General features: G+C 47.8%; 1 protein-coding gene and 1 long non-coding RNA gene across 15 annotated transcripts in view; both read left to right on the forward strand.

Moving 5' to 3' along the window:
- The window catches only part of DLGAP4 (DLG associated protein 4), a 146,454-nt gene that overhangs the window by 113,624 nt on the left and 5,073 nt on the right, over window positions 1-27,757 (forward strand). For 10 of the 14 annotated variants that reach the window (XM_085519907.1, XM_015881237.3, XM_015881239.3 and 7 more), the window contains 3 exons: window positions 24,100-24,461; window positions 25,809-25,900; window positions 26,327-26,736. In XM_085519907.1, coding sequence (XP_085376033.1) covers window positions 24,100-24,461; window positions 25,809-25,900; window positions 26,327-26,736 — 864 coding nt within the window. Of the gene's footprint in view, window positions 1-23,652; window positions 24,462-25,808; window positions 25,901-26,326; window positions 26,737-27,757 lie in introns of all 14 variants that reach the window. The other 4 variants (XR_014935868.1, XR_014935867.1, XR_014935869.1 and 1 more) reach the window with 1 other exon arrangement.
- LOC146757758 (uncharacterized) lies at window positions 981-3,463 on the forward strand. Its single transcript, XR_014935873.1, has 3 exons — window positions 981-1,071; window positions 3,238-3,277; window positions 3,379-3,463. It is a non-coding gene; the product is annotated as an uncharacterized LOC146757758 (long non-coding RNA).

The following is a 27,757-nucleotide window of genomic DNA, read 5'->3' on the forward strand; positions in this document are numbered from 1 at the left end:
CAAGTTTATACCTTGCTGCAATGTTTAGGCTACCTGAGAAATGTGGCTGGCCAAATTCATAGACAAGTAGAGGTGCTTGTGACTTAAAGCCCAATGCTCTGAGCAGCTGTTCTGCCTCAAGGGCTCCCCAATAGCTTTGTGCTGCTCCAGTCTCCAGATCTGGAGCAAGTTTTTCCTGGTCAGCATGTGCTGTAGAGGGGAGCGTGGGGATGTCAGGGAATCCTCCCTGACTTAAATTGTTTTGGCTCCTTCACTTAAAGTAGTGGAGATTGGTTCTGTGTGTCTCTTACTGCTTTGGAAGTTGAAAGCAAGGTAACGTGGATGCCTAGAAGGTGCAAATCTCTTTCACAGTAATTTCAAATCCCAGGTCTGTGCCATTCTTGAAGGCAGTCTTAGCTGCCGTGATTCACTGCATGGGTTGGCAGCCTTGGGTTGGTTTCTTTTGTGTGTTGCCCCCATATGTGTGTGCTAATTATAACAAGCTGAAAGGCACTTGAGAAGATTTGCTGAGGAATAACGAGCTGAGAAGCCTCTGAAGCGTGTGGGCTGGCTACAATGGGAAGGAGGACTCAATGTGAGGGAAGAGGGGGGAAAATGCTATCTGTGAGCCAGGCTGTGCTCAGTGTTCTTAAACTGGGAAAGGTGCTAATGATATCATGAATCTCCCAGTCCTCAAGGACTTTGTATTTATAGCCGTGGTTTGGGGGTTTTAGGTTCACCTGGCAAACTAAAAGCAAGATTTTCTTTGTCGGTAAGACATGCCTTCTCTAACAGCTTCTCTTATTTCTGTCAATTACTATGGCTCCAACCACAAAAGAGCTTTCTTGCTCTAATTGACCTCCTCCTGCTCTGATTCCATTGTGTTGCTCTGTCACCATGGAGACGATCGTGATGTCACATGCTATGGCATCACAGAGAAGTGGCTGGGAGGCAGTTAGTAACGTTCACCCTCACCCCAGTAGTCAATAGGTGGGAGGGGAGCACAGGAGAGCTCAATAGGACTCAGGAATGATACACAGCTTTTAAACAAGGGCAGGCTGCTGTTGCTTCAGGAGAGACACAAAGGAAGAGGTAACATAACTGCTTTCTCCAAGCTGTATGTCTGTTGTGTTGAGCATGCTTTAATTATGATAACATGGCAGGAAGCCCAAAATCTCCAGCTATCTCAACGCTTCTTCACTTGAGCCCTGTTAACAAATGGTTGTGATGCCAAAACCCAAGTACCCACTTGGCTGCATTCCAGTGGTGCTATGGTAGGCCTGGGCTGGGTAACAGGTACACCAAGCTCATCTCCATTGCTCTGGTATCAGTCTGAAATGCTGATGGTGCTGTCGGAGTGACTTCTCTAAGGGTCTCTGCAGCTTTCCATCACTTCTGAGACAGCAGCTTCCATCGTGGCGTTACTTCAGTGCGCTGTGGTGTAGCAGGGTGCTGCGAGGTATGCAGGGAGATCATGAAGGCTGACAGGATTTGACCTGTGTGTCCTCATGAGCTCCAGACAGCAATGTAGTGGAGAATCAGACTTCTTTCATGGCTGGGAACTCGCATCTCATTTCCTGGAATGCCGTGACTCATCACTGCTAAGACAACGTTTGAGGATGTGTTCTGGTTTCTACAGTGTCCTCCATGTGTTTGTCCCCAGCTTTATCCATTTGCTGCAAGCTGTCAGGCTGAGCACGTGGCACAATGTACTGTCTTGGGCTGTAATGACCTCCTCAAATATTCAATAGTCTCCTGTTGGTTAATGGAAAGCAGGACTCGGTGCTTGACCTGGCAAGCAGATAGCTAATGGCTTTCAGTTATTCTTCATCTTTAATAAGGGGCCTTGTCCCAGCTGCCACAGAAGCACGTTGCCTGTAACTTTTCTCTCTGTGTCGCTCTGCTGTTAGGGAGGAGGGATGCGGATTTCCCTGCCCATGGGGTGTGTGTGGAGCCCTGGGATGAGAGCAGGGTGCTCTCATGCTGCTGTGCACAGGGACCTCGAGCACTGCACCTGCAGTTCCTTGGGCTGTGCTGGGCTGTAAGCTCTCAGGGCCGGTACTTGCTTGGCAAGCACAGTAGTACATCTTCTCCCTTGTGCTTTGCTTGCTTTAAGCAGCCCTTGTGTTTAGACCAAAGGGATACAATTTCATGTAAGATGGAAGCTAAAACAAGCTGACTTTTTCAGCGTGAGAAATTTCTGGCTGTTTTCCTGAAGGGATTGAAACTGTTTTCCAACCATTTCGCTGACAGATGCCTTTTTCTCATTTACTTTTTGAATTGCTGGCCTTTAAGATGAAAGGCTAGAGCACAAAGGCAATGTCCTTCAGTGTTACAGGAACCCTGTAAGAGCCCTACTGGGGGGGGGTAGGAGGGAAAGGATTGTGGCCAATGGGCCAAATGCATTTGAATTCATGTTAATTCATAGTGGTTGATCTTGCTGCAACTAGCTGTCTGGGTTACCAGCTGTAAAAGATAGGGGCTGTTCTCACCTGACATAGGTCAGGTCTGACCTGCTGGCTGTGAGCAGCTTTACTGAGGATACCTGGCTCTTAAAAAAGAAAAACCCTTATCTGGAGGGAGTGTCAAACTAGGAGGGAATGGATGCTTAAAAAGTCAAAGATGAAAATTGTTCAAGACCAAAGTCTGCAGGCAGAGGGATGTCATTGAGGAAAAAATGTTAATAGTTCATCTGTAATTATGCCTAGTCTGTATTTTTAGTGTGCTTCCAGTTGTGTGTGTGGAAAGCTACCTCATCTCTGGGAAGGATAAGACAGTTTCCCTTACATACAGCAAAACAGCTAATACCAGAGTATTTGGAGATTTCCATTAAAGGCTATGAATAGATCACTTACTAGCAGGAAACTGGTTCTTTCATTACACATGGTCTTGTCTAAGCAGCTATCCCTACACATTCCTCTATTGTGTGATTGAGTGGCTAAGAAATGGCTTATTCCTCCAGAATAAGGCTGTGCGTGGTGTACCTTATCCTCCAAACTTGTTTTTGCCCTAAGGAGTTACCTGTGGATGAGTTCATGATCTAATAGTCTCAGTTGCTTTGTTCTTATGCCAGTGATGACTTCTGGCTCACTTGAATACCAAATATACATCAGATAATCTGACCGCTAGATAAATTCCACCTCTGAGTCCTCAATAATCCATTATATGTAGCCAGTTTGGAGCGTGTGATGTAGGCTGCTTATGTATTCCCATCTTTCAAAAAAATGAAGCACCTAACTGATGTTGTGATCCTTCCAGATCCGGCTTGGAACCTCTTCTTTCCCTGTCTATGCAACAGGTAACTTCTGCCAGTGGGAAAGGGTTCTGTCCAGCTCTGGAACAGACTAAAGAGGAGCAGCTCTCACAAGTGACAAATCTGTGTTGCATACTTTCTGATAGGTTCCTCTATGGCTGCTGTCACACCGCCAAAGGAAAACTAGGTCAGCATTGAGCTGCTTTGGAGAGCAAGGGGCTGGCAGGAAAGGCAGGCACCAGTGCTCCAGGCTTCTTTGTGGTCTGCAGTCTCTCCTCTGCTCCCAGTGGCAGGTCTATGCTGACCACCTTGGGCTGCAGGTATTTTAACCTGTTTGAATTCTGTGATTTCCTCCTCCTGTCCCAAACCCTTTCTACTCAGTACTTGCAGTTTTCTCAAATGTTAAACCCCTCCTTGGGCTGGATTGGTTGGCATGTAAACCAACTGATGTACTGCAGGAGGGAGAACTGAGATGCCAGCAGGAGTAGGTGGAGCACTTGAGGATAGGGCCAGAAGCAAGTTAACATTCTGCAAATCGCTGTGCTCTCTGAAATGGAGGCATGAGGGCACCTCTCTGCCACTCAGATAAGTTTAAAAAGATGCTTGCCAAGGTGATTGCTGACAGGATGATAAGCAGTTTCCAGGCTTAAGAGGAAGTAGCGGGCTACTGGCATCTCCTGCAAAGAAAACCCTGCAAAATATATCTCGTGTATTAAAGAACAATGGCATTCCTGTCTAAAAGATAGTGAAAATTGCTACAGGTTTGGGTATCTTTCTAGCACTGAATTTTCAGGCATTGTTTCAGCAGCAGTTGGTTAAGGGTTCTGACACCAAGTGTTTGTTCAGATTGCAAGTCAACAGATAATGCTGCGAGGCAGGGCCTGGAGATGAAAAGTCACCTTGTGTGATCTCTGATAGAGTCTTCTAAGCTAGAGCTCCTGATCCTGTAGCAGCAGTGGTCAAAGGCAAACAGAGCACCTGCGGATCTCCCATGGAGATGGGGGTTGGCAAGGTATGGATTTGTGCTCAAAGCAAACTTGTAGAGAAAAGCAGATGATGCAGAGCTGTCAGATGCTCTCCAGAAGATGGCTAAAAGTGGAATCATTTAAGCAAATCTGCAAGCCCTGGGCTAGGCCATCGTGCTTTGGAGTGGTAAGGTAGGACTTACGTTTTGTGATGTCTCTTCATTGCTTGTTAACAGCTGGTCAGTGAGTGGTGTGAGATAAGTCCTTCCCTCTGCTTAAAAGCAAAACGCATTGACATCCTTATCTGTCTTTTCCCAGTCCCTCACCAGAAGGAAAATAACTCCTGAGCTTAGGTCTGTTCTTACCTGGACTCCTACCACTTGCATTGAGCACTGCTTGCAGTAAAGTGCCATGTGCAGGGCAGGCATAAAGGAGGCAGGGGTAGTACTGCGCTGTTTCAGTCTTCAAGTTCTCCTGGTCTAGCCTGTAATTACTCACTTCAAGGATGTGAATCAGTTATGTGTCACTGGTATTTGCTTTATTTATTTTTAAGACTTGCTGCCCAAACCACAGTGCAGTGCTGAGTAAGGATAGGATGGTGTGGATCTAGAATAAGGATAAGTAAGGAAACAAGTCTGAAAACCTGCAGGCCTGGCTGCAGGCAGCAGAACGTCCCACAGCACCCATCCCCATGAGCTGTGGAACTCTTGTTGAGTCTTTGTCCAGATTTTCCGAATCTTTGTCATTTTCCTGGAGAGAATATATGCAGGAGACACCTGTGCATGCCCTGCTGTGGCACTGACAGAACTGTGGTCGTATATTTAGTCTACTTACTGCACAGGGTTGCTTTAAGCTATTAGTAGCCTTAACTTGAAGGAACAGTAGGTGCTGTTTGGTCTCCACTACTGAGGTTCTCTGAGCCTGTTCATCTGTGCAGCAGCTGATTCATGCTGGGCTCAGCTCTGCTCTGATTGACTGTGACAGATTCTGGCTGTGGTGACAGAGCGTGTCATGTGCAGGTCAGTCTGTGACTGGGGAGTGCTGATGGCTGTTCTCAGCTTGGTTAGCTTGTCCCACAGGATGCTGTTACCTTGTGGTGTGCGGTGGTGAGGATCAGAGCTAAGGTTTCTATCTATACAGTCATGAATGTAGGAAGGAAATAGTCTGGCAGGATCTACAAAATTTTGCATGCTCAGCAGTGGAACTTGTACATATGTGAGCTTTGTGTCTGCAGTTTGCACTTGGTTCTGTCTTTACCTTTAGTCTTTAATTACATTTTCTTTTTCCTCTTCTGAATAAGATGTATGAGTAGTTTTTGTAACTGGCTTTATGGCAAAATCCCTTTGACAGAACAAAGGAGTGATTTTCCATGGTAAGGAATCTGTCATTAGGAGGTCTGGTGTCTCAGGGAAGTGTGGTGCTTGTAGATGCACCAGGGCTGGTACTTCTTAATCCAGCAGGCACCAAGGCACAGAAAGTGGGGTGCTGTTCTCCAGGTCCCTGCTCTGAGTGCTGTAATCCCAGCTGTGCTCTGTGCTGTGGTAGCTGAACTCTCCATGTTTCCCTACAGTGTTTGTATTTGTTACCTTGCATCCGTTGCTCACCATATTCTTACACTCTGTGGAACCCACCAGCTCCAAGTGGAACTGTGATGCACAGGATGATCGGTGGGAGGCCATAACCTCATATAGAAGCTTTTGCTTAGCTGTGTTTGTGGGCTCTTTGAAGTGCAGTCACCCTCCAGAGTTTCACACTGTGCTTTCTGTTTCACTCCTGAGTTCAGTTTATCCCCTTTCCCTTCTCTGGCACATTCAGGGAGCTGACAGGTCAACTTCCCCCTCTGCTCAGGGCCTGGATGGTCACGATGGCAGTGGGACCTCACAGGCAGTGGGTTGGTTGTCCCAGATGGTAAGTCAGACTGCATGTTAGCTTTGAAATTCCAGACGCAATTGTTCCGTGTCATTGCTCTCACATATGTACCGAATAGAAATGAGTAGTACTGTACAGAGCATACATATGCTATATGTGAGATCTAAAGGGAGTGTCAGAAATTAATGTCCTGAAGCTTTTTGTCTCTAATGTGCGAGAGCTCATTCTGGTGGCTACAGCTGATTAAAACAACAAAAAAGGTTCTTTAGTTAGTCAGACTTATGAAAGTTTGCTCTAATAACATTCTGAGTTTGAGAACAGCACAGTCTGCCTAACCAAGCTCATCTCTAGCTTTAAATGTTAGCTTCCTGTGCTCTCACTCAGTACTGAGTGCGCTGAAGGCAGGGGGGTGGCTGCTCCTGGAACCTGGCTGGACAAGGAGAGAGTGGAATGTCCTGGAATGTGGCTTCCTGAGGAAAGTGGCACTCTAATCACATGAGAAATCCAATGTCTGTGCAGGGTATTACTGTGTCAAACATTTCCTGTAAGTCATGCCCTGGCTTGAACATCACTGCACAAGCAAGCCAAGTGAAAGGACCGGTCAGGTCAAGGTCCTTAAACTTCAGTTGGTTAATTCAAGAGTTGTTAATTTGGTGGATGGTGCTACTGGAGCTTCCAGTGATTGATTTATTTTACTGTGCCTTCCAGAAATGGTGCTGTGCCTGGGCAGCTCAGCATCCCCAGAACTCGCGTGCTTTGAAATATGTGGCGGAGCTGGATCTGGTTATTTCCTTCTGCATTGCCACAGCATGTGAACTCTCTCCTTTAATTTTAAACAGCAAGCATTTCCAAAGCTGTCACTTACACGGAGCAGTCCTGGGGGAGAGACCGAGCATACCAGAGACATGTGTCCTGTAGGAATGTGGTTTTTAGAGGCCGTGCTGTTTTTCAGTTGTTTGATCTTGTCAGCAAAAGTGGTACTTAAATTAGCAGAACACTAATAATTGTATTGCAGATTACCCACAGTCTGCTTGCTTTCCTGGCCTAGAGAAGCCACGTATTAGGTGGATGTTTACCTTTTTGCTACCTGATCAACTGTCTGTTAAGCCATGTAGGCCTGTGTCACATGGCTGTCTGTAACCACATGATGGCTGGACATGTTTTAAGAGGTCGCTGAGCATGGTGGGGAATAGGTAGCAATGTAAGAAGGGAGTAGGTAGAAAAGGGCTTTGACCCTCTGGGCTGTTTTTATAGCACTGCTTGTCTTCCAGCCTTGAGCTCTGGCTGCTGACCTTTACGTGTGCAGCCATGCTGCTCTTGTTGCAGTGGACAGAGTGGCTTGATTGAGCTCATGTTTGCTATTGTGCTCTCCATCTAATGCAGTGCTTCTGTAGGTCTCACAAGTGCAGTTCCTGGCCTTTCTGTCCATCTCACATACACTAGTGCTTGCTATGGGAATTTATATGGCAGATGCTTTCTCTAATGTTGCTCAGGTGCTTTGCTTTCTTGGTGCCCATATGAACAGTTTACAGCTTTTAAAAGTGTTCAGATAATGACTTCCTGGTAAGAAGCCTGCTAAGGTAGGCAAATCATGTTGAAATAAGACTACGTCCTGGCATCAGTTCTCTCAGCATGGAGGCCTGCTGTGTAAGGTGACTCACTTCTGTCGTTACACCCTTTCCCCAGGGATAAGGCATCCCTGTGATTGGAAGCAGCTGAGGGAGCTGGCCCAGGTTGCACTGGACTTTATAGCAGTTGAGTCAGATATCTCATCAATTGATGTAATTAACAGTTTGTTGTAAAATTACCTCTTCTAGCTGCCCTCCTAGGTATGTCTACAGTTGGAGAGGACAGTCCTGTGGTACCCAGAGTTTCTTCACAAACTCTTCCAGGTGTCTTGCAGCATAAGTTGCTGATGTTGCACTGATGGAAATCTACTGATGAAGATGATGCAATCTGCTGGAAGCTTGCAGTTAAATATCCCTACGTATACTCTGCTGCTCCCTGTTGCAGCCACCTCGTCATCATGTTCCCACAATTAGATAACTGGCCTTGCATCTGTTTACAAAGCGGTATCCCAAATAACTTGTTACTGTTTTGTTCCCACAGCCATGCTGTGCATCTTGGTTACAGATGAGAAAAATAGAAGAACTGAATCTCTGTTGCTGTAAGGGGAGGGCTGAATTTTTCACCCATCAGTGCTTCAATGCAGCGTTGTTTTCAGCCTCTTGGAATTTGGGCTTATTGAGGTGAAGCTCATCTGCTGTCATCTCATAGGTATCTTATGTCTTCTGGAAGTCTGGGCTAGAAACTGAGCAGTTTTACAGTGCTGAGTTTTACAGTGCTGCCTGAAGTTGGGATTCACTCTTTGTCTGGTTGTGTTATCAGCCCTAATGAGCAGGGAGTGGCCAGTTGTGCAGGCAGGGCTCTTCTGGCTGCATTTCAGCACATCCCTGACAGCAGGAGGATGATCCTTCTGCAGCTGGGTGCTGCTGCAGAAGGTTCATGTGGGATCCACATGAAACAGGCGGAGTCCTGTGTGCAGCGGGAGTAGGAGAAAGCGGATCCCAAGGCAGCCTCATGTGTTGGTTGCTGAAGAGGAGCAGCTTTTTGGGCCCTCCTTGGTTTTAGGGACACCTCTATCTCATGTGCTGGGGATTAACATCACAGCCACGGCTTGAGCAAGTGGGGAAGTATCCAGCATGTCATCAGATTAGTTTCTGTCTTCTACTCATGTGAGACACCTAAAAACTAAGGACACATATTTGGTGTTATCCTGTCTCTTTACTTAGCACAGGACTATACATTTCAGAAGCATTGTAGTTGTTTTGCTCTTTGGAAGAGACTGGTGGGGACTTGTCTGGTATCTCTTCCTCTGGAAGCGTGGCTTTGTTTCCTAAACAATGTGAATGTTTTTGAAGGTGCTTTATAAGAAAACGTAGAAGAAGGGACAGATTCTTGTGTTTCCCAGTCTAATATCACTGGCCTCAGGAGTGACCCTGAGCCACTCAAGGATGGTGTCAGAGTGCTGGGGATGTGGAGCACTGCAGTGCGCTGGGGTTTGGTCCTGGTTCAGCCTGAGATGATGGCAGCCTCCCTCTGCCCTCGCACTGTGCCCATCTCTCATAGTGGTGTTACTTGTGTCTCACCTTGACCCAAACTTACTGTGCCTACAAAATAAAAAAGTATGTTCTAGGTCTGTGGCTATGTGATGACATCTTGTTTTCTAAGGACACTAGAGGTGAAAGCACTTGCTGGACTAACCTCAGAGCCTGACCTGGTACCAGCCTATACTGGGGCTTATCTTGTAATAGCTACATTATAGCTCTGTGCTCAGAGATCCTTTTGAGCTAGACGACAAAGGCTGAGCTGAGGGGAAAGCACACATCAGGATACTGGTGTTTCACTTGGAAGAGTGCAGCTGCTACTGTGAGTTTTGTCCTACAGCCAGTGTTGCTGTTTGACAACTGGCTTGAAGTGGCTGATTAAATACAGTGATTTTTCTCTCGTCCCATAATTGTGCCCTGGCCAAGAGCGAGGAAATAGCCAAGAACTAACTCCAACCTTGGGCAGTCCTCAGAGTGTCTGCTCTGTCTCTGCTTTTCAGGGAGATGGAGAGGTGGGGTTGTTCACTGTGCTGCTCAGTGCTCCCTTTGGTGTCTGTGTGAGAGCAAGGTCAGGCCAACACTCAGTACTTCTGCAGACCTGGCTCCTTAGCCAGGAAAATCCACACTGGTTTTCTTGTAGGTATCTTCATCCTTGATTGGTGAGGAAGTCTCCACAAGGAGCAGTTTGTGCAGCTTGCTCTACTCTTGCAGGAAGACTCCTTGGCCTGTACGCTATTGAGTTGTCTCTACCTTTGTATTCCAACAGCTGTCTGAATGCTCCAGCTTTGCCAGGTGGAACCACAGAGTTGTTGTGAACAAGTCCCAACACTTGTCTGCCATTATCTCTGGTATTCTCCAAGGGGCTGGTGACACAGCTGTTTGTATGATTGGGACTCTGAAGGCCCCTGCAAAAAGACCCATATCTACTGTCTAGAACTTCAAACTTGGTAAATCCCTGCTATGAGAAGCAGGGCTGTAGCTGCTGATGTTAGTTCTGGTGCTTGACTTGCACCTTGTGTCAAACTGAATACCACAGGTCTTGTGTTTTTTGCCCTGGTACCATTTCTGCTATTGCTGAAGTTGTTTTGTAATTGACAAAAGGCTTCTGTGTGTGTTTGGAGCAGGGCTTCACAACCAAAGAGAAAACCCTGCTGATGTTTCTGCTGCCTGGGACAGGTGCAAATGGCTGAGACAGTTCTGCGAAACCAGTGTGCATGCTAGAAGGGGAAGCTAAAGATGGATAGGAGAGAGGAGCATTTTGGATAGAACACTTTTGAGGCCATTCCATCCTTCTGATGAGTCTCCCTGGAGAGCTGCTGACATCTGTTTACAGCTCTTCTCACAGAACAGCTGGAGGACTCTTTCAGAGCCTTCCCTGAAGGCTTGTGCAGCTCTGGGTAGTCAGGGGAATGCCAATGAGGTCACATAGCTGAGGCTGAGTAAGGGAGAGACTTCTTCCAAAAACATCTCTGGTAAATGATCTTCCACTGGAACAACTTCACATCTGTCAGACTCAAGTTCATTCACATCACCTTCCTTAAGCCACTCTAAACCAATGCTTGCTGCCTTCTTCCAGACCAGCTAGAGTAACCTCTCCATTTGGTGCTGTGACCAGGAAAAACAGAGTGCCAGTGCTGGAAGCTTTACTTGAGGAAGCTTTCTTTGATCTACTAGTTGATGTTTCAGCCTTGCTGGTGGAGTCCCTGCAGTAAGAGTGTTGAAGAACAGCCCTAAGATTCCTGGGAGTGTGATCTGGATGGTGTTTGCTTTGTTGTTGGAGCTATGCGAGAAGTGGGTTGAAAGGTGTGGAAATTGAGTGGAATGAAGTCCCAAGTAGAAAACAGGGCTTGAACTGGGAAAAGCAATGTAGGGAAGCCCGTATGTCTTGCAGCATATAGCTTTCAAGACAGGAAAGCAGTGTGAGGCAGCTGAGCAGGTTCCTGAGAGCAGCTGGTTGTGCTGCACTGACATGTAACGCTTCTGCTTGAGACTGGGTTCTATTGCAGACCCTCCCTTGGAGGTCAGGGAGTCATCATGTCTAATACCAAACTCCTGAATATACCATGGCAGACAAGATGGTGTGAGAAGCAGCATAACTAAGTGTTGTTCAGATTTGTTGCCTAGTAACTGAATCTGTTAAAATGATGTGGTAGGACTGTTAGCCTCTCCTTTGCATCCTTTTTCTAGTTAAAAGCCTTAAAAGTGCTTTCTGGTGAGTTCTGCAAGCCAAAAGACCAGGCTGATATTGATGTGGGTATTGCATGCATGACTCCAGACCTTCCTCCTGCTTCCCATAATTGTGGCTGAAATGCAGTGGTCTGGGCTCTCGGCTTGAAAGATTGCAGGGACTCTTCAAGGCTGTCAAATGGGAACCTGGGGCTTTGGAGCCTCTGGTAAAAAGCAAAGCTTGTCAATGGCTTGAAGCTGTTTAGGTTGGAATTAGCTCAGATGTGCTTGGAGAAAACTCAGTTGGTACCCGAGGTTTGTTGTGCTCTTTCATTTTGGAGCCTAGAACAGTGGTTTCTTTGTGTCATTGTCTCCTTGATTACTGAAGAGAGCATTCCAGAAAGTTTAGTCCTGATATCTCCTCCCTTTGGAAGGGTGGGAGAACAGAGCGTTGTCCTGGGAGTGTTTGTGATACTTGAAATTCCTGGGAAATCACAGCTGAGGACTCTAGGCCTGTAGGAGAGCAGCGTAAGTGAGGTCAGGGGACATTCCGTGCCGTCTCTGCCTCTTCTGTGCCTAGAGAGTGAGACAGAAGTGATGTTAGAACTCAAGTCAGCTCAGCTTTGTTGCAACATGGGTTAGTTCATAAAGGAGCATGCTGAAAACCAAGCGATGATAACAGCTGTGCTTTCAGAACCTTTCTAATAGCTTATCCAAAAGGATTAGAAGGTTGAATTATTTTCTTAATTGCCTGCTGCTGCTTTGAGGAATGACATGGTCTCTTCAGATCAGGTGAGGGTTGTGCAGCATTGCCAGTTCTGGTTGGAGCAGCAGCTAATTGCTGTCAAATTTAATGCTAATGGTGAAGGAGCAGCCTGATTATAGAGGAAGCCTCTTCTACGTGTTCGTGTTATTTATCTTTTAACTAATGCCATATTGGACTGTGAATTAGAATATGGACTAGTTTTCTCAACATGTAAAGCTTGTCCTGTGCTTCAGCTGTCAGAAGTTTCCCAGCAACTTTGACTTTGATTCTTCAGTATTAGCATAACGTTGCCACATCTCAGTTTGTATGTTCTTAAGGCAGGAAATAGTTTCAGTTGAATCTAAATATTCAAACCTGTTGAGATGATTATAGCTTTGTCCATGTAAATCTTGAGTGCTGGCTGCCTGGCAGCATATTTCTGAGCAAGAAGACCCTCCTGGCTAATGCTTGGACTTCTCTCAGGGTAGGTAAGCAGAAATGTATCCTGATGCCTTTCCCCATCTTCCTTGCGCAGAGACTGTTGCATTGTTGTCTGCTTGTCTGCTGACACATTGCTTTCCCTGCCCCTGTGGGTACAGGGTGTGGTTTGTTTGGAGCTTACAAAGAATTAATTCCCAGTCTCTGGGTGTGGGGGGAGTTTTTTCCATAATGTTCTGGCAAAACCGTCTGCTGCTTTTCTGGTGGCATCACCAAATAGTTGCCATAGCCTAAAACAGCTGGAATTTCATCTTGTGTGAGCGGGTGCCACCAAGTCCATTCTTGGGCTGAGTAACATTTGGAACCTCGTAACTGAATGCTGTGCTGGAAGTCTTGAGTCTGAATAAAGCGATGGAGGATTTGATTGTCTTCTTGCCTCAGGGTTCCTCTCCAGCGATGGTGACAATTCCTACCTGCTCTGTCTGCTGTCTGAGGTAGGACTGCTGCTCCTGGTAGTGAAGCCATCCCCAAGCAATTGTGTTTATACCAGGGGAGCAAACGAGCCTGGATGTTGCTGTCATCAATGCAGCCCTGTTCCAGTTATCAGTCTGCTGACAAGCTGCTGGCTGCCATCAGCACTCTTAGCACCCTCTTGGCTGGTTCTTCTGTGAACAGTGTTTAAGTGGTGCACTTAAAATAATGGTAACCCATCCCCACTGATTCTGAAGCTGCTGGTGGGACCAAGGCAGAATGGCAAAAACTGCAGCGCGTGGGGGCAACACGTGGCTGCAGTTCCCCCAACTTCCTGCACCAGCTAATGGCAATGTGCTTGGGTGCCCGAAAGCTCTAGGGGTGACTCTGCCATGCTCCCACAGCTGCAAAAAGTCCTGGACCACAAGTGGGATGGGTGAAGAGGTGTGGTCAGCAAGACATGGGGGCATCCTGCTCCTCTGCTCTGCGAGACCCCACCAGGAGTAGTGTCCAGATGTGGAGTCCTCAGCACAGCAGAGATATGGAGCTGCTGGAGAGTATCCAGAGAAAGGCCACAGAAAATCCCAGGGATGGAACACCTCTCCTATAAGGATAGGCTGAGAGAGCTGGGGCTGTGCAGTGTGGAGAGAAGGCTGTGAGGTGACCTGAGAGCAACCTGTCAGTATCTAAAGGGGAACAACAGGGAAGAAGAGGATAGACTTCCACAGGGTCTGTGGAGACAGAGCAAGGGGGGAAGGTTTCAAGATCAAAAGAGGTGGATTTAGGTTAGATACAAGGAAAGAGACTTGTACAGTGAGGGTGGTGAGGAGCTGGAGCAGGTTGTTCAGAGATGTGGATGCCCCATCCTGGGAGACTTTAAGGTGAGCCTGGATCAGGCCCTGGGAAACCTGATGGAACTGTGGTGTCCTTGTGCGCTGCAGGGGAGCTGGGCTAGATGACTTCTAAAGGTCCCTTTCAACTCTAAAGATTCTGTGATTTATGGTGGGACTGGAGCGTGTTCACTCAGCCAAACAGGAGATGCATGGGAAGTACTGCAGGATCGCTGTGCTGTTGGTAATGTGCCAGTGGATAAATCCCTCTTAGCAGACAAGCAGTTGGGTTGTTGCACTTGGTGCTCAACGTGTACAGTACAGCTTACTGCCTGTACTTTCAAAGCTTGCAGTGCTTCTCATTTGACATGGGAATAAATGCTTCCGAATAACTTTTTTTTGGTGCTTGAGAGGTCAGTAAGTGCTAAAATAAGTCTGAGCTGTCGAGCTTTGACATGGACAGGAGCAGACTTGGGTTACCAAGCAGTCCTGTATGGGTTTATAGCCATATGTTTTTTCACTGGGTGTGACTTGGAGGTGTTAAGATTCCCTGGATTCCTGCAGTGACATAGTTGAAAGCATCTGTAATGCAATCCTCTGATTGAGGGTGGTGTGCTATCACATAAAGCTAAGGGATGGCAAATGGAAAGGAATATTTCATATGATGCATAATTAGCTTGTGGGACCTACTTCTGCAGGATATTCTAGAAACTGCTAGCTTGGAGGATAAACTAATAAAACCTGCTTTCTCAAACGCTGAAGATTAATGCTAATACTTTTGCTTCACTTAAAGTGGCTATAGCAGTAGATGAACAGAGGATGTTCATTGATTTCTTATTAGAACAGTGTCTCCTTTAAATGCCTGATGCTGATCAGTGCAGCTTGACACTCCATGGTGCATCAATTGCTCTTGCAGCAGTAGGTAACTGACAGTGCTGGGTTAACATCCCCAGTGGAGAAGGGAAACAGCCTGCAACATTGTGGCACTGGCTAATGACTTGTGTCCGGTTCACATGTGTACCCCTAATTAATGTGTGCTGCCTTAGTGTCTCTTTACAAAAAATACAGCCAAAGCTGCCCCAGATAAAAGCTGTCGTGGGAGGTCTGCACTAACATTCTTCTAGCTCTTCAGTGAAGGAATCATCATTTCTGGATCACTGCAGTATTCCTGTTCAAGAAAGGAGGAATGGGGCCCACAGTGAGCACTGTTCCTGAAGAACATTCCTTATGGGACATAGGGCTCCAGATGTGTTGATGGAAGGTGGGTCTGCAGTTATAGGTTGCTCAGCCCTTCCTCATACAAGTGATGCTCCAGGCCCTTCATCATCTTTGTGGCTCTCTGCTGGACTCTTTCCAGGAGATCCCTGTCATTTTTGTACTGGGGAGCCTGGAACTGGTCATAATATTCCAAGTAGGGGAGGGCAACCCGACTGTGCAGGTGGAGCCATGACGGCAGGGCAGAATGAGCAGCGGAAGGAATCAGATGGGGTTGTCCACTGCCCAGCCCATATCAGACCAGCTGGCAGCATGGGTACCTGGTCACCCCATGCTGCTGCACAAGAGTTTGTCTGGGCTCTGGTGACAGTTTTTAAGGCTTTTGCTGCTTATTAGTGAATTAACAGCTTGAAAATAAAAAATATTCCTTTATGCTGCTCTCTGCCAGCTGGGTTGGAGACCTGCCTGAGTCCACAATACAGATGGTGAGCTTGCTGAGTGCCGGGCTGTGCAGCAGGGTGGAGCTGCATATGGCTGCTCTTTCTTGCTTTAAAAAACCCGTGCTGAAATGACTTTGGGAGGGTGGGGAGAAGTTAGTGTCACTTGGAATGCAAATAGAAGCTCCAGTAACAGTTGTTGCAGATGGGTCTGGGAGTGTCTATCTTGCATTCTCTGCAGCATGTGTTGTCCTTGCAGTAACATTAACTGCGCCCTGAAAGGAGGAGATGACCAGATGGGTCAGAAGCCCAGCTGTGGGAGATGCTGTATTTTTAAACCCTGCCATTCTTGGGCAGTGTCATCTGATGCTTCTCCTTAGAACTGTGACCTTCTGAAAGGCTTCCTTTTAAGAAAGGGAAGGAGAAAAAGCTGCTGTGCCCTCCCAGTGTAGCAGATTTCGGTGTATAAGTGTTTATTGTAACTTCTGTCTGAGTATTGCTACAGTGTTTGAATAGGAGCATCTCCAAAATGCTCTAACCTGGTATACTGAAGAATCCAAGGCTCCTCAAATGGTCGCAGCCTTCCTTTCCCTGGGTGACCTTTCCATCTCCCTCTGCAGAACACTAGGCCTGGTTATCCGATCAGAAGTGGCCATTGAAGTGCCCTGCAGTCCCAAGTGGCAGCACTGTGCCCTCCTGCCTGTCCATGCTTCGCTTTGTGTGGCCCCTGGCCCAGCATCACAGCCCCCCTTGACTGTGAACTCATACTTCTCACTTTTGGGGCATCTCGGTCACATTTTGGATGAAGGCTGTACCATTAGTCAAGAAATACATAGCTGATATTTGAGGACAGCCCTTGGGTTTTGTATTTGCATGATGTGGAGGAGTTCTTACTGTGGCTGTACTAACTTGAAGTTGCTCCCTTTCATTCAAGGCCCTTTTCCTGCTGGTATGTCCAGTTCTTTTGTTTCCAAAATACTTAGAAACTTCCTGTACCAAGCAATGGACAAATAAATGCAAGGCAGTCACTTGTGTCTTAATAACAGGCAGCAGGTGAATAAATATGCCAGCTTAGCCCTGGAAACATGCATGGATGCTGTGACCAAGATGGGTACTGAACATGAAGCAGCAGGTGCTGCTTCTCTGCTTGCTTGACCAGCAACTGTTTTCCCAGCTAGTAGGCAAAGATCTGTTTGCATGTGACTTTGTAATGTTGAAGCACTTACAAGCATAGCAGCACTTATTGCTTAGTGATGAGGAGGAGACAACTGTTAGCTGCTTTGGCTGACTCATAGCTAGGCTTTAAAGAAGTGGATGTTTCTTTTGCCTTAAAGTTAAGTAGGTTGTTATTCTGGCAAAGAAATGTCAGGCTGAAATGTAAGAAGCCTACTGCAGGCCCTGGGCAGCAGGAGGCAGTGATGTGGGTCAGTTGTGTCTGGTGTGATGGTGGGTGCTCCTGGGGAAAACCTGTGTGATGCATGGGAAGAACGGCCCCTGTTAGTAAGGGCACCTTCATCTAATGCACGTTCATCTCACAGGTGAGTTACTGCTGTCGATGTAAGGTGGAAACAGTCAGTTCCCCGATCGGCAGACCCACCTTCCATCCCTGTTCCTGCTCCAGCTGTGTTCCTTGGCGTTGTGATGCTGTCACATCAGGCTGGGTGTGCTGGTGAAGCTGGTACTGTGTCCAAGTACTGGCTAGAAGGGATGCCCAGTGCCTTTGGCATTGATGGGGCAGTGCACACCAGCCCCAGGCGTCACTGTGTCTGTCCAGAAAGCAATTATCTGTCTTCAGAATGGCGGTGTTGATGGTCAGGGGGGAAGCGATGGCACAGACAGCGGTGTGGCAGTGGCCGCCTTTTTGTGGCTGTCATTGCATGTGTGCAAGCAAGCAGCTTGGCGTGCTGCTCTACTTGCAGAGCTGTGTTTTGCCCAGGTGCCGAGGATGAGGAAGTTGACAGGAGGGGAATGAGAACTTGGATTTCTTTGGCCTCCTTCAGAACAACATGCAATGCTTTGTGCAGCCGGAGTGTTATGTGTATGGACTTGAGCAGGAGGTGTATTGTGTACTTGGTGGTGCTTCCTCCCTGGCAACTGCATGGTTAGAAGCCCAGAGCAGTTACAGTGAGCAAAGTTGGAGGGGCTGGCTACTGAAGATGTTGGTTTTGATTTTCTGAGAGCTTCAGAGGGCCTGGGCTGGTCACACCGTAGGTCTTGATAGGCACATTCAGTTTGCATGGAAGAAACACAGGCTGGAGCGCAGCAAGGGCAGGCAGCTGTCCTGTTGGGGGCAGAAGGGCTGCAAAGCTCTACAGGCCCAACAGCTCCATCATCGCTGTCAGCAGCTCAGGTCCCTGTCAGGCACTTACTTTGCCCTGTAGTGTGGAGATGAGATTTTTTTCCTTTTTTCAAAGTTTACTACTATTAAAATGGAAAACTGGAAATTGGAGTATGAATCTGTAGCGCTTCCACAAGCAGCCTCTTTAAAGCAGTCTCTAAAGCAGTCACTAAGTTTGCTTTCCAGGAGTATGGTTTTGTTTAACCAAAGTTTAGTGAAGCTGAAAGTAGGGGATGCAAATCCTTGTGCAAGATTGCCTGCCTTGTCTAGATGGAAACATTTTCTTGTTGGGTAATAACATGGGTAGATGAATTAATCACTGTAAGCATCTTCACCCTCAGCTGGCAAGTTGTCTTTATCAATGAGTGGAGCCCAACTGTCTCAGTGGGCAAACAATTCCTTGGCTCATAATCTGGCAGGGGTGATGGAGAAGTCTTTAAAGCAGGATTGGTGTGAGAGGGGGACATCGTTAGGAGCACTGAGTTTGTACCAAGACATATGTACTAATGTGTGCTGTGTGAGATAGGAATGATGAGCTCTGGTCCTTCCCCAGAACTGATATCAATGACAAGTCACGTGCCCGGGGTGCTGGGCTAGTGGGCTGTCAGCTATTAGGGAACAACAGCAAAGCAGGCAGTGGTGGAGGTGGAATGATCTAGGTTATGGCCATCACCATAAGGGATGATACAAGGAGAGAACTTCTGGGTAGCAATGATTAAGGCAAGGCAGTGCGTTGCAAAGCAATGTGGTATGTGTCTGCTGCTGATCACCTACCCAAGGTGATGGCACAGTTGACCTACTTTGTAGTTAAATTGGGGGAATTTCTGGAACAGTTGCCTTCATCCTCTCCCCAACAACAAACTGCTGTGACAAAGAAGTCTGGGATATTCCTAAAGCGTATGAAAGATAACTCTGTGTTGCAAGTACCAAGCGAGCCAGCAAGGAAAAGTGCCTTCCTAGACGTGTTTTAGAATAGAGGAGGCCTTGTGGGAGCTGTGACAGCAGGTGGCTGTGTTGGCTGGGAAGATGGTGAAATAGATCAGCTCACAATTTTTGCTGAAAGGAAAAAGGGCTCTTTTATGCATGTCAGCAGCAAGAAGGGATCTAAAGAAAGCACTGGACTGATACTTATGAAGGCGATCACTTCAGAGGTAGGTGTGAGGAAAAGGTGGGGGTCCCTTCTGTCTGAACTATCATCCAGTTGTGTTGTCTCCAGTAGCAACTGTTAGTGGGATTCATTTTTTCTCGGACATCCTACAAACGAGGCATCCTGTGGGTCATTAGGGCTTCAGTCCTGTGTTGTGCTGTGCAAGTTCATGAAGTTTGGAGGTTAGGTTGTTTGGAATGTGACTGTTCTGGTATCATTTGCTGTTAAAAGCTACCTGTAAATATGCCCCGTAAACGAGGCCTGGAGACATGTGACCAAAGTGCAGCTTAGGGCTGTTCTTGTTCCTGCTGCATTATTTTCATTTAAAAGGCAAAGGAGTTTATCTCATACTGGGAGAGATTATTTTGGAGTGTTGCCTTATGCAAGGGGAAGGTGTGTCATTTCTTTAGGTCTTTCCATGGAGGATGTGTAGGGCACAGAGGAGGTCAGCAGTCTGAGCTCTGCTAATGCACCTCACCTTCACAACTGGTTGTGACTTGGAGCTTTTAATTTAATCAAATTGAGGATGGCTTAAATAGGTCTTTAAAGCCATGAGGATGACAAGAAATACTACTTGTCCATGTTAAATCAACCAGAGCAACAAAATAATTGCACTCTGTGCTAGACGCACACCAGACAGCAATTACAGTGTTTAAATCTAAAACCAAATACCTTGGCTGTGATCTTGGCAGCGCTGCAGGTACTCTGCAGGTAAGTTCAGCTTGCTCATGTTTGAACAGGGGCCTCTCAAGGCGTTGCTGGATTTAATATTCCTTTTTGACTCCTGTGCTTTAGTCCTTCAAGAAGCAATTGCCCAGTTCAGAAGGAGAGGGTGAGGATCACAGTGTGCTCCACTGGCTCGAGGGTCAGAGCAGCCCTCCAGGTTAACGCTCTGAAAGTGAAGCTCTTTTGCCTGAAGTCAAGTCAGTGGGTGTTGCCCAAGCCCTGCCAGCAGCAGGTGATGCTGTGTGGAAGATGCTAATTTTGAAACATGCTGCTTTCTAAAAACAATTATGCAAAGATGGCTGTAAACAGACAGCACACCCCTGGCCCATCAATCATCCACAGCAGTTGTAAATTCTGATGACTTAAATAAGCTGTAGGAGATCCTACAGGTGGAAAGGGCCTGGTGCTGCGGAGCTAGGGGCTTAAACAAAGCTTCACCTATTCTGCAGTGTTGGTTGATGTTCACAAATTTCAGTGGTGCTGCACACAACAGGCAGACAGTGGAGTAAAATGTGTACCTGCTCCACTGCCCCCGTGGGCTGCAGCTCCACGTTACATCACAAACTGAAATAGAAATGCAGTGTGTGACCTGCATCGGATCAGGAGCTGCTCTCTGCTGGGGATGACTGGTGGTATGAGGGCATGCTGCCCGCTTGGTTGGTTCGTCACGTTTCCCCCACAGAAATAGCACAATGCACTTGATTTCCTCAGGGCTTCTTATCTCTTCCCATGGACACAAGAAACACTGACATTTCATATTTGCACTGAGGGAGAAGGGCTGCCTGTTACTGGTCGGTTTACCCTGAATGGTTTTTAAGCCCATTTTAGGTTAGGTTTAGATTGGTTGTGGTTTCTGGCTTTGCAGTGAAAAGTCCCTGATTATGATTGCAGAGGGCTTCGGTGGGATTACTTTGTGACTTCGCTCATCAAAGCACTCTTTGTTTTTCAAGGCTCCAGATCTTACTGCATTCCATCCATTTGCATGGGCTTTTAGAGCTGTAGACTCTTAAGAAATCACAGGCAGCTCTTTGGCCACACGTTGGTCAATGGGGGCATTTTGTTGTTGCACAGTGGGGTTCCCTTTTAGCAAAATCTGTGCTCTCCAGCTGAGCAGGACACCACAAAAGCATCCCCTGGAACGGGAAGTTGCTGCTTTGCTCTGCATATGCAGCACTGCAAACAGTGTTACTGCTTGTAAGTACAACTGACCCTAAGCACCGCCTGCCTTCCCTAGGAAATGTGCCTTTTTCTGTCCCTGCTGATGTGCTGCTCTTTCACACACCACCCCTGCCTTGTTTTGCCGAGCTGCAGTATTCAATATCAGATCACTGCTGATTTACTTTCCTAATTACAGTACAGCCCTGTGGGCATAAACAGCAGCTGGGAAACCTGAGCTGTGCTGCTGGTAAACACAGCAGCAGAAGTGCCAAAGCAGTTCCATCAGCTCTGCCTCACATGGCGTGATTTCCCCAGGCCTCACTGCTGGCTGGTGGGGTTGCGCTGGGGCTGGGCACAGTGCTGGAGGAACAGAAAGGCCGTGTGATATAGGGAGAAGAAGGCCATGGGGGCAGGTTTTCTCCACTGCTCCTTTGGGCAGCTTTGGCTTGTCCTTGTTATCAGCTGTCACAGCTCCTGGTGCAGTGATGGTGTGGCAGCATGAGCATCCTGCGTTTGGTGCTGTAGCCCACTTTGTGTAAAGGGGCTTTTTCCTCTTGCCTCATTCAGTCTGATCCTGCAATGCTCTGCTGGGTTGAACTGTACAGACTGGGTGTAAGACTTGGTGTAACAATTTAAGATGGTGTTCCTGTATCAGGACAGCTTTGATGAGGTGCCTAGGCAGACTCCTTACCCATGGGGTGCTCCATGGCTTCCTTTTCCCTGCCCAGGAGAGCTGCTCCTGACCACGCTTACATGAAAAGTGCTTCACCCATCCAGTACCGGGTGGGTAGGTGTAGCCAAAACCTGTCCTGGAAGGTTTGAGCAGGTGAACATCTGTAACAAGTGAAGTTCTAACTTGGTCAGATCTGCAGTGCACTCAGGGAGGTGTTGGGAGATGTGCAACAAGGGACTTGGGGAAAGAGGCAGCAGTTACGTGGTGTCTGGTGCTCTGACCTGGTTCCTATGTCTGCACAGTGCTGAGTTGCTGTGGGCAGAGACTGGCTCCATGCTGCAGTGCAGCCTGTGCAAGTACTGCCATTGAATCTGGTACCTCTGCTGAACTCAGCATCCCAGTTTCAAGGTTGACTTGTTTGGAGATACTAAATGGTTCTGATCTGGTGCTGCTTTGAGCATGTCCTGCTGCCGTCCTGGAGCGTGAGCTTGTGCCCTGCAAAGGATGGAAGTGAATGCTGGTGCCATTACAGCCAGCAGCTGGCAGTGCCCTGGCAGGACAGCAGCGCGCTGTTTAAGTGACTGAACAAGCATTGGCTGAGGGATGTGTAGCTGTGTTTTGGCATGTAAACCCGACAAGTTGCCACACTTGTCTGACATTTTAGGAAATCACTGTGGGTGGCTTTTCAAGTGCCTAGTATGTTCTTGTTCTGGCGGGACATACAGCAGCTGCAGGGCTGGGATGTCCTGAGCAGTTTACACAGCTCGTGTCACCGTAAGGAACAGCAGGAGCAGGTCAAGCTGAAAAACGGCGCAGTCCTCACACAAAGTACCTTGTCCAGGTATTTCTCAGCTGTGTGCTTCCCAGCTGGACAGCCCTTGTGGCTGCAGGAGGGATCTGTATTAGAGGGGAGTGTGAGGGCCAGGGTGAGCTGGCAGGAGTGGTTCTGTTCTGGAGCCTCCAGGTCACTGCTTGCTCCATACTCAGTCTGCGCACTGGGGCAGGATGGAACTGGTACTGATTCACCTTTCTGAGCTTCTCTAAAGGTTCCATTCTCCTGCAGCAGTGGGACCATTACAGCGCTCCACTGCAGCTCTAGCTACACAGACACTTTTGGGAGCATGGGTCTCCTCCTCTGTAAACCCTTTCTTTTAGCTCTTTCTTTGAAATGGAGCTTCTAGCCATTAACAAAGGTAAATGTGGAGTGTGTAAATAGCCCATGGTGCACAATGCATTGCTGAGCAGTTTGTCTGCTGGCAGTATGGCCACGTTGCTGGGGACATGGTGGCACACAGGGACATTTCTAGGGAGAAAAAAAGGAGGAGCTGTGAGACTCAGTTCCCTGAAATGCCCCTTCCCATGCGGGTACCCAGGTGTAGTGGAAGAATGGTTTGGGATGAATTAAGACTTGCTGGACCAAAGATGGGACAAGGGCTGGCTTTGGGTGACTGAGGGAGGAATAAAACTGAGGTGAAGAGGGGTAAGGGAATGAAAGGGTGCAGGTGCGTGTAGTGAGGTGGCTGCTTGCAAGCTCTGCCCTGCCCAGCACAGCCTGTACTGTTCATAGGAAAGTCCTGACCTGGGTGAACGCTCTGTGCTCCACACATGATGGGGTGAGGCTGCAGCAGAGCCAGATCACAGGGTCCTCGTGTCCAGGGGCAGTGACTGTGTGATCACTAAGGAATGGCATCCCCATTGAGCCAGTGAGTAGGGGATGCAGGCTGGGAGCAGGGCGAGAGGGTTTGTAAGGGCAGCTCTTGGACTGAGAACACAAGGGCCCTGTTTGTGTGTGACAGTCTGTACTGCAGCTGGGGAAGGGCTTCAGTCTCTGGCTTGTGTCCCCAGACTCTAACGAGCCTGAAATCCAGAGACAGGCAGAGGGGGAGGACCTACCTTGGTGAGGCCATTGCTGATGTCTTTTGGGGACTCTCGTCTGACATTGTGAGCCTGTGTGCGTATATATGTATGTAGTGGCTGTATGTGTATCCCTGTTGCCATGCGGAGCAGCACAGCCTCACCTCTCCCAAGCTATTGGATCTGGTGTGATGTGTTTTCCTGTAATGTACAGCAGCTAGATTTTTATATTCTTACTATCAACATCTAATACATTTTATGGCTTCTTTCCATTTTTGTAGGAAAAAACACCACCCTGGTCCAGATACTGAAAGTTGTCAACTGATGGGACAAAGAGCTGAGACACTTGGCTATACTAGGACACTAAAACCTAGGGCATAGACATAAAGAGTTCCCCAGCGTGGAGACTTAACATCTGCCAAACCTCGTAGCAGTCCTGGGAGGCTTCTCTGTACCTCTTCTCCATTACTGGCCTTTCACACATCATGGTGTTTCTTTTAACTTCTCTTGCAAGCTGGCTCTAGCTCTGCCTTCCGCTTCCCATTATGCTGTGGTGTGGGTTACTCAGTATGAGCTGCTGGCTGTAGGCTGTTTCTGCATTTCTGCATCCAGCTTCTGGTTGGAGGCTCCTCTTGGATGTTGTGACTGACCTGCTTTTTCTTTCTTTTACTGTATCTCTCTCTGTCCGCCTCTTCTGTTCTCCGTTCTCCCCACCTCCATCGCTGCAGGTTCATCATGCCTAGTGGCATATAAAAAGACTCCACCTCCTGTCCCACCTCGGACCACATCAAAGCCGTTCATCTCTGTCACTGTGCAGAGCAGCACTGAATCGGCGCAGGACACCTACCTGGACAGCCAGGACCACAAGAGCGAGGTGACCAGCCAGTCAGGACTAAGCAACTCTTCAGACAGCTTAGACAGCACCAGGACACCCAGCGTTACCAGGGGCAGCATCGTGACTCCAGCGAGAGACACTCCAGAACTACCACAGAAAAATGCAACTTTGAAAAGCGACAAAGGGACTCTGACGAGTGAGGAGCCTAAAGTGGAAAACATCCCCAAAAGGAAGCTGTCATCTATAGGAATACAAGTATGGACCAGTTCGTTGTTCTTTGTGTCCTAAGGAATGTCCTTAACCCATCCATTTAGCACGTGTGTTTTGTGTGACCAGGTGTACATCTGAACCCACTTAGAACAGCTTGTTATACTAACTTCTGTGTTCCCAGGGTGGAGATAGGCCGAAGCTTTCTGTAACAGACCTGTTATTTCAATTTGAAACGTTTCATAAATCAGTGGGTCTCTCTAAAGAGGTGTTCTGATGCTGTTAAACCTGCATTGATCCTGTGCTCTGCTCAGTCTCCTCAGCGTCAGTCTGTTCCTTGCCCTCTGTGGTTCTTGGAACAACTTTCTTCTGAGTGATGGCCCCCCTACTTGCCATCTGTGCAGTGTGGGCTGCTGCAGTGTGACTTGCAGAGCTCCAGGCACTTCTTGGTGGCCTCTGCTCCCCTGGGCTGGCTGGCTGTGCCAATAGGTTGCTGCTGTTCCTGCTGGAAGCATTTAACTCTGTGAAAACTAATGGAAATGAGTTGTTTGTGCTGTAGACAAATGAGAGCCCACAGAGTAGCGTAAACCTGTGCTTTATTCAGCAAATACTGTCACCTGTGATTGCACACCTTGTGAGCCACCTGAAAACAGCGATTCTGGCCCAAACTGCTGGGTTAGTGCTGCAAGTTATAAACTGCAGACAGGAATGTGGGCACTTCGGCATGTCCAGATCAGGAGCTGGGCTTTGCAGGTCACTGTGTGTGTGCTGAACAAGTTCTCCATGGCTTTACACTGGGATTAGATGGCCAGTTAAGTACACAGCACAGCAAAGGCTTCTCTGTGTGACTGGTGGGGCAAAGCATGTGTTAAGGGCCACGAGCAAGAAAAGTTGCACTGGGAGGCTGACATCATTCCTCTTTTCCTGAGCTGGTTCCTGTGCCACCTGCCCACCACCTGGATTTCCTTCCTGAAACCTTCTAAGTCTTTTATCCAGGGCTGTGGAGAGTGTCAGTCCCTGGGGAAGAGGAAGCTGGGCTTTTCTGTCAGTCTTAATAGGATTGTGAAGCTCGTGGCCTTTGCCCATGTCAGGTGCCACATGCAGCTGCTCCCCTGGGGACATGCAGCCCTTCCCCAGCCGTGCTATGCAAACAGCAGATGGCAGAGCTGGGTGCGCTCAGAGCAGGTGCCTGGCAGCAGCCCAGTGGGGTACAGTCCTGATGCTCAAGTGCACTCTCCCAGGCACCTCTCCTAGCACAGCACTGCAGTTGGTATGTGGTGTCTGCATGCTCTGTGTGTGTGTGTGTGTGTGTGTGCACCCCTCCTGTCTACTAACGTGAATTCTAGCAGCAAGTTCTTGTGTCTGTTTTTGTCTGTATTTCTTTTGTTTAATAAGGTTGACTGCCTTCAGCCAGTGGTCAAAGAGGAGCCTCCTCCACCAGTCACCAAATTCCAGTCCATCGGGGTTCAGGTAGAAGACGAGTGGCGGTAAGTGACAGACTCAGGCTTTTGTAGTTCTTACTCCTTTCTTCTAAATTGCTCTTCCCCCATTTCTGCTCAGACCACCTCCCTCCCCTTTTTTGTTCCAATGCGAATGGTGTTGTGTGGGGGCCCATGGATAGCTATTCCTCCACAGCACACACCTGCTGCAAACAGACAAATCGATGGGAGTTTGAAACAAAATAGTCCAAGATGTAATTAGAATTATGCATCAGCCCTCTCATCTGAATGGCCTATTGCAGTAAGCAGGCAACCTTACGATTCTGTCTGTCTGAATGTGTAGTGTGTTTGTGTGTGAGAAGGTGAAGAGAAGGCTCAACTGCAGGCATAAAAACAAGTGTCTTTAATGGTTAGTGTGTGCACGCAGACAGGTTGAATGCTGCTGTTTAATATGTTTGGGTTTGATCTCTCTAGAAACAGCCACTCTCGCAGTATGTCCTCCAAACAGGATACAGACTCTGACATGCAGGAACCCAATAACTCTAGCTGTAAATCATCTGAGAGAAGCGTTGCTGAGTGCCCCCAACACAACAACTCTGTTGGTGTTGATACCAGTACCAGGCAACCAGCCAAGCCCTCACAGATTAAGAGAAACCTCTCCTATGGAGATAACACTGACCCAGCCCTGGAGCCCTCCTCTCTCCCTCCTCCTGACCCTTGGCTCGAGTCATCATCTGCCTCGCCATCAGAACCCACACAGCCAGGAGCCTGCCGGCGGGACGGGTACTGGTTTCTGAAGCTACTGCAGGCAGAAACAGAACGGTTAGAGGGTTGGTGCCGCCAGATGGACCAGGAGACCAAAGAGAACAATCTCTCTGAAGAAGGTAGGTGTCACCAGCCTCTAGATACAGTGCTGGAGCAATCCAGTAGCTCCCCCTCTGAGAAAGAATTAAAGCACTGGATTAGCTTCCTGTAGTTAAATTGCTGATTGCCCACAGTGCGACAGTGGAATCTGGAGGGGTAGCTATGCAACAAGGGACAGTTTGTCCTTGGGAAGGACAGGAAGGGATAAGGCAACTTGCTTTAGCAAATGGGGTAAGAAATAATACAGTCGAGAAGACTTCAGAAGTTGCCATCATCCACTGAGAAGTCAAAGTAGCTAAAAGTCTGACTAGATTACTTTCAGAGAGGCTGTGAGAGCTTTCTTCCTGGCCAATCTGTTTTAATTAACATACAAGGAAAGGTTTACTTGGTGGTGGGGTAGAAGGCACCATGAGCACGTGCCTGTGTGACCTGGCTTGTCTTCGTAGGAAAGAGGAGGTTTCTTCACAGGGGAACATCTCACTGAATTCACAAAGTATACCAAAGTCACATACACAAGAAACACGAGGGTGCCTGATTTTACTGGGCTCAATCACAGTTGGACTTGTTCCATTATTTTCAAATGAGTTGGCAAATACTCTGCTGCTTACAATGGTAATCACACTTAGGTGTGTACTGAATGACAGAACCAAGTAACTAGGCTGCTGGTAGCACAATATTTGGGGCCTGTTAATACCCAAGAAAGGTGAAATGGTGGTGAGATCTAGTTACAGCTTACTGTCACTGCTGGGAGTGGGTACAACTCTAATGGTATCACACTGCAATGCTGCACTGGCTCCTGAGCTGGACAGGCAGTGCTGCGGCTCTGCACACTTCAGAGGGATAGAGCATGTCATGTTGCCCTTGCTCTGCCTGTGGTAGCTGTGCCTTGGTATGAAGAGGCACATACTAGTGTGATGTTGGACCTGTGACCTTGAAAACAGTCTTTTAGTAGGTTTGATAACTAAGAACATGGTGGGTATAAAGAAAGCCCTGCTTATGACTGTCCAGTTGAGCACAAATCTATAAACATTCAGAACTGAT

Source organism: Coturnix japonica, chromosome 19, assembly GCF_054131305.1.
Source record: "Coturnix japonica strain WE chromosome 19, WE-NBRP24, whole genome shotgun sequence".
In the NCBI taxonomy this organism is placed as follows: Eukaryota; Metazoa; Chordata; class Aves; order Galliformes; family Phasianidae; genus Coturnix; species Coturnix japonica.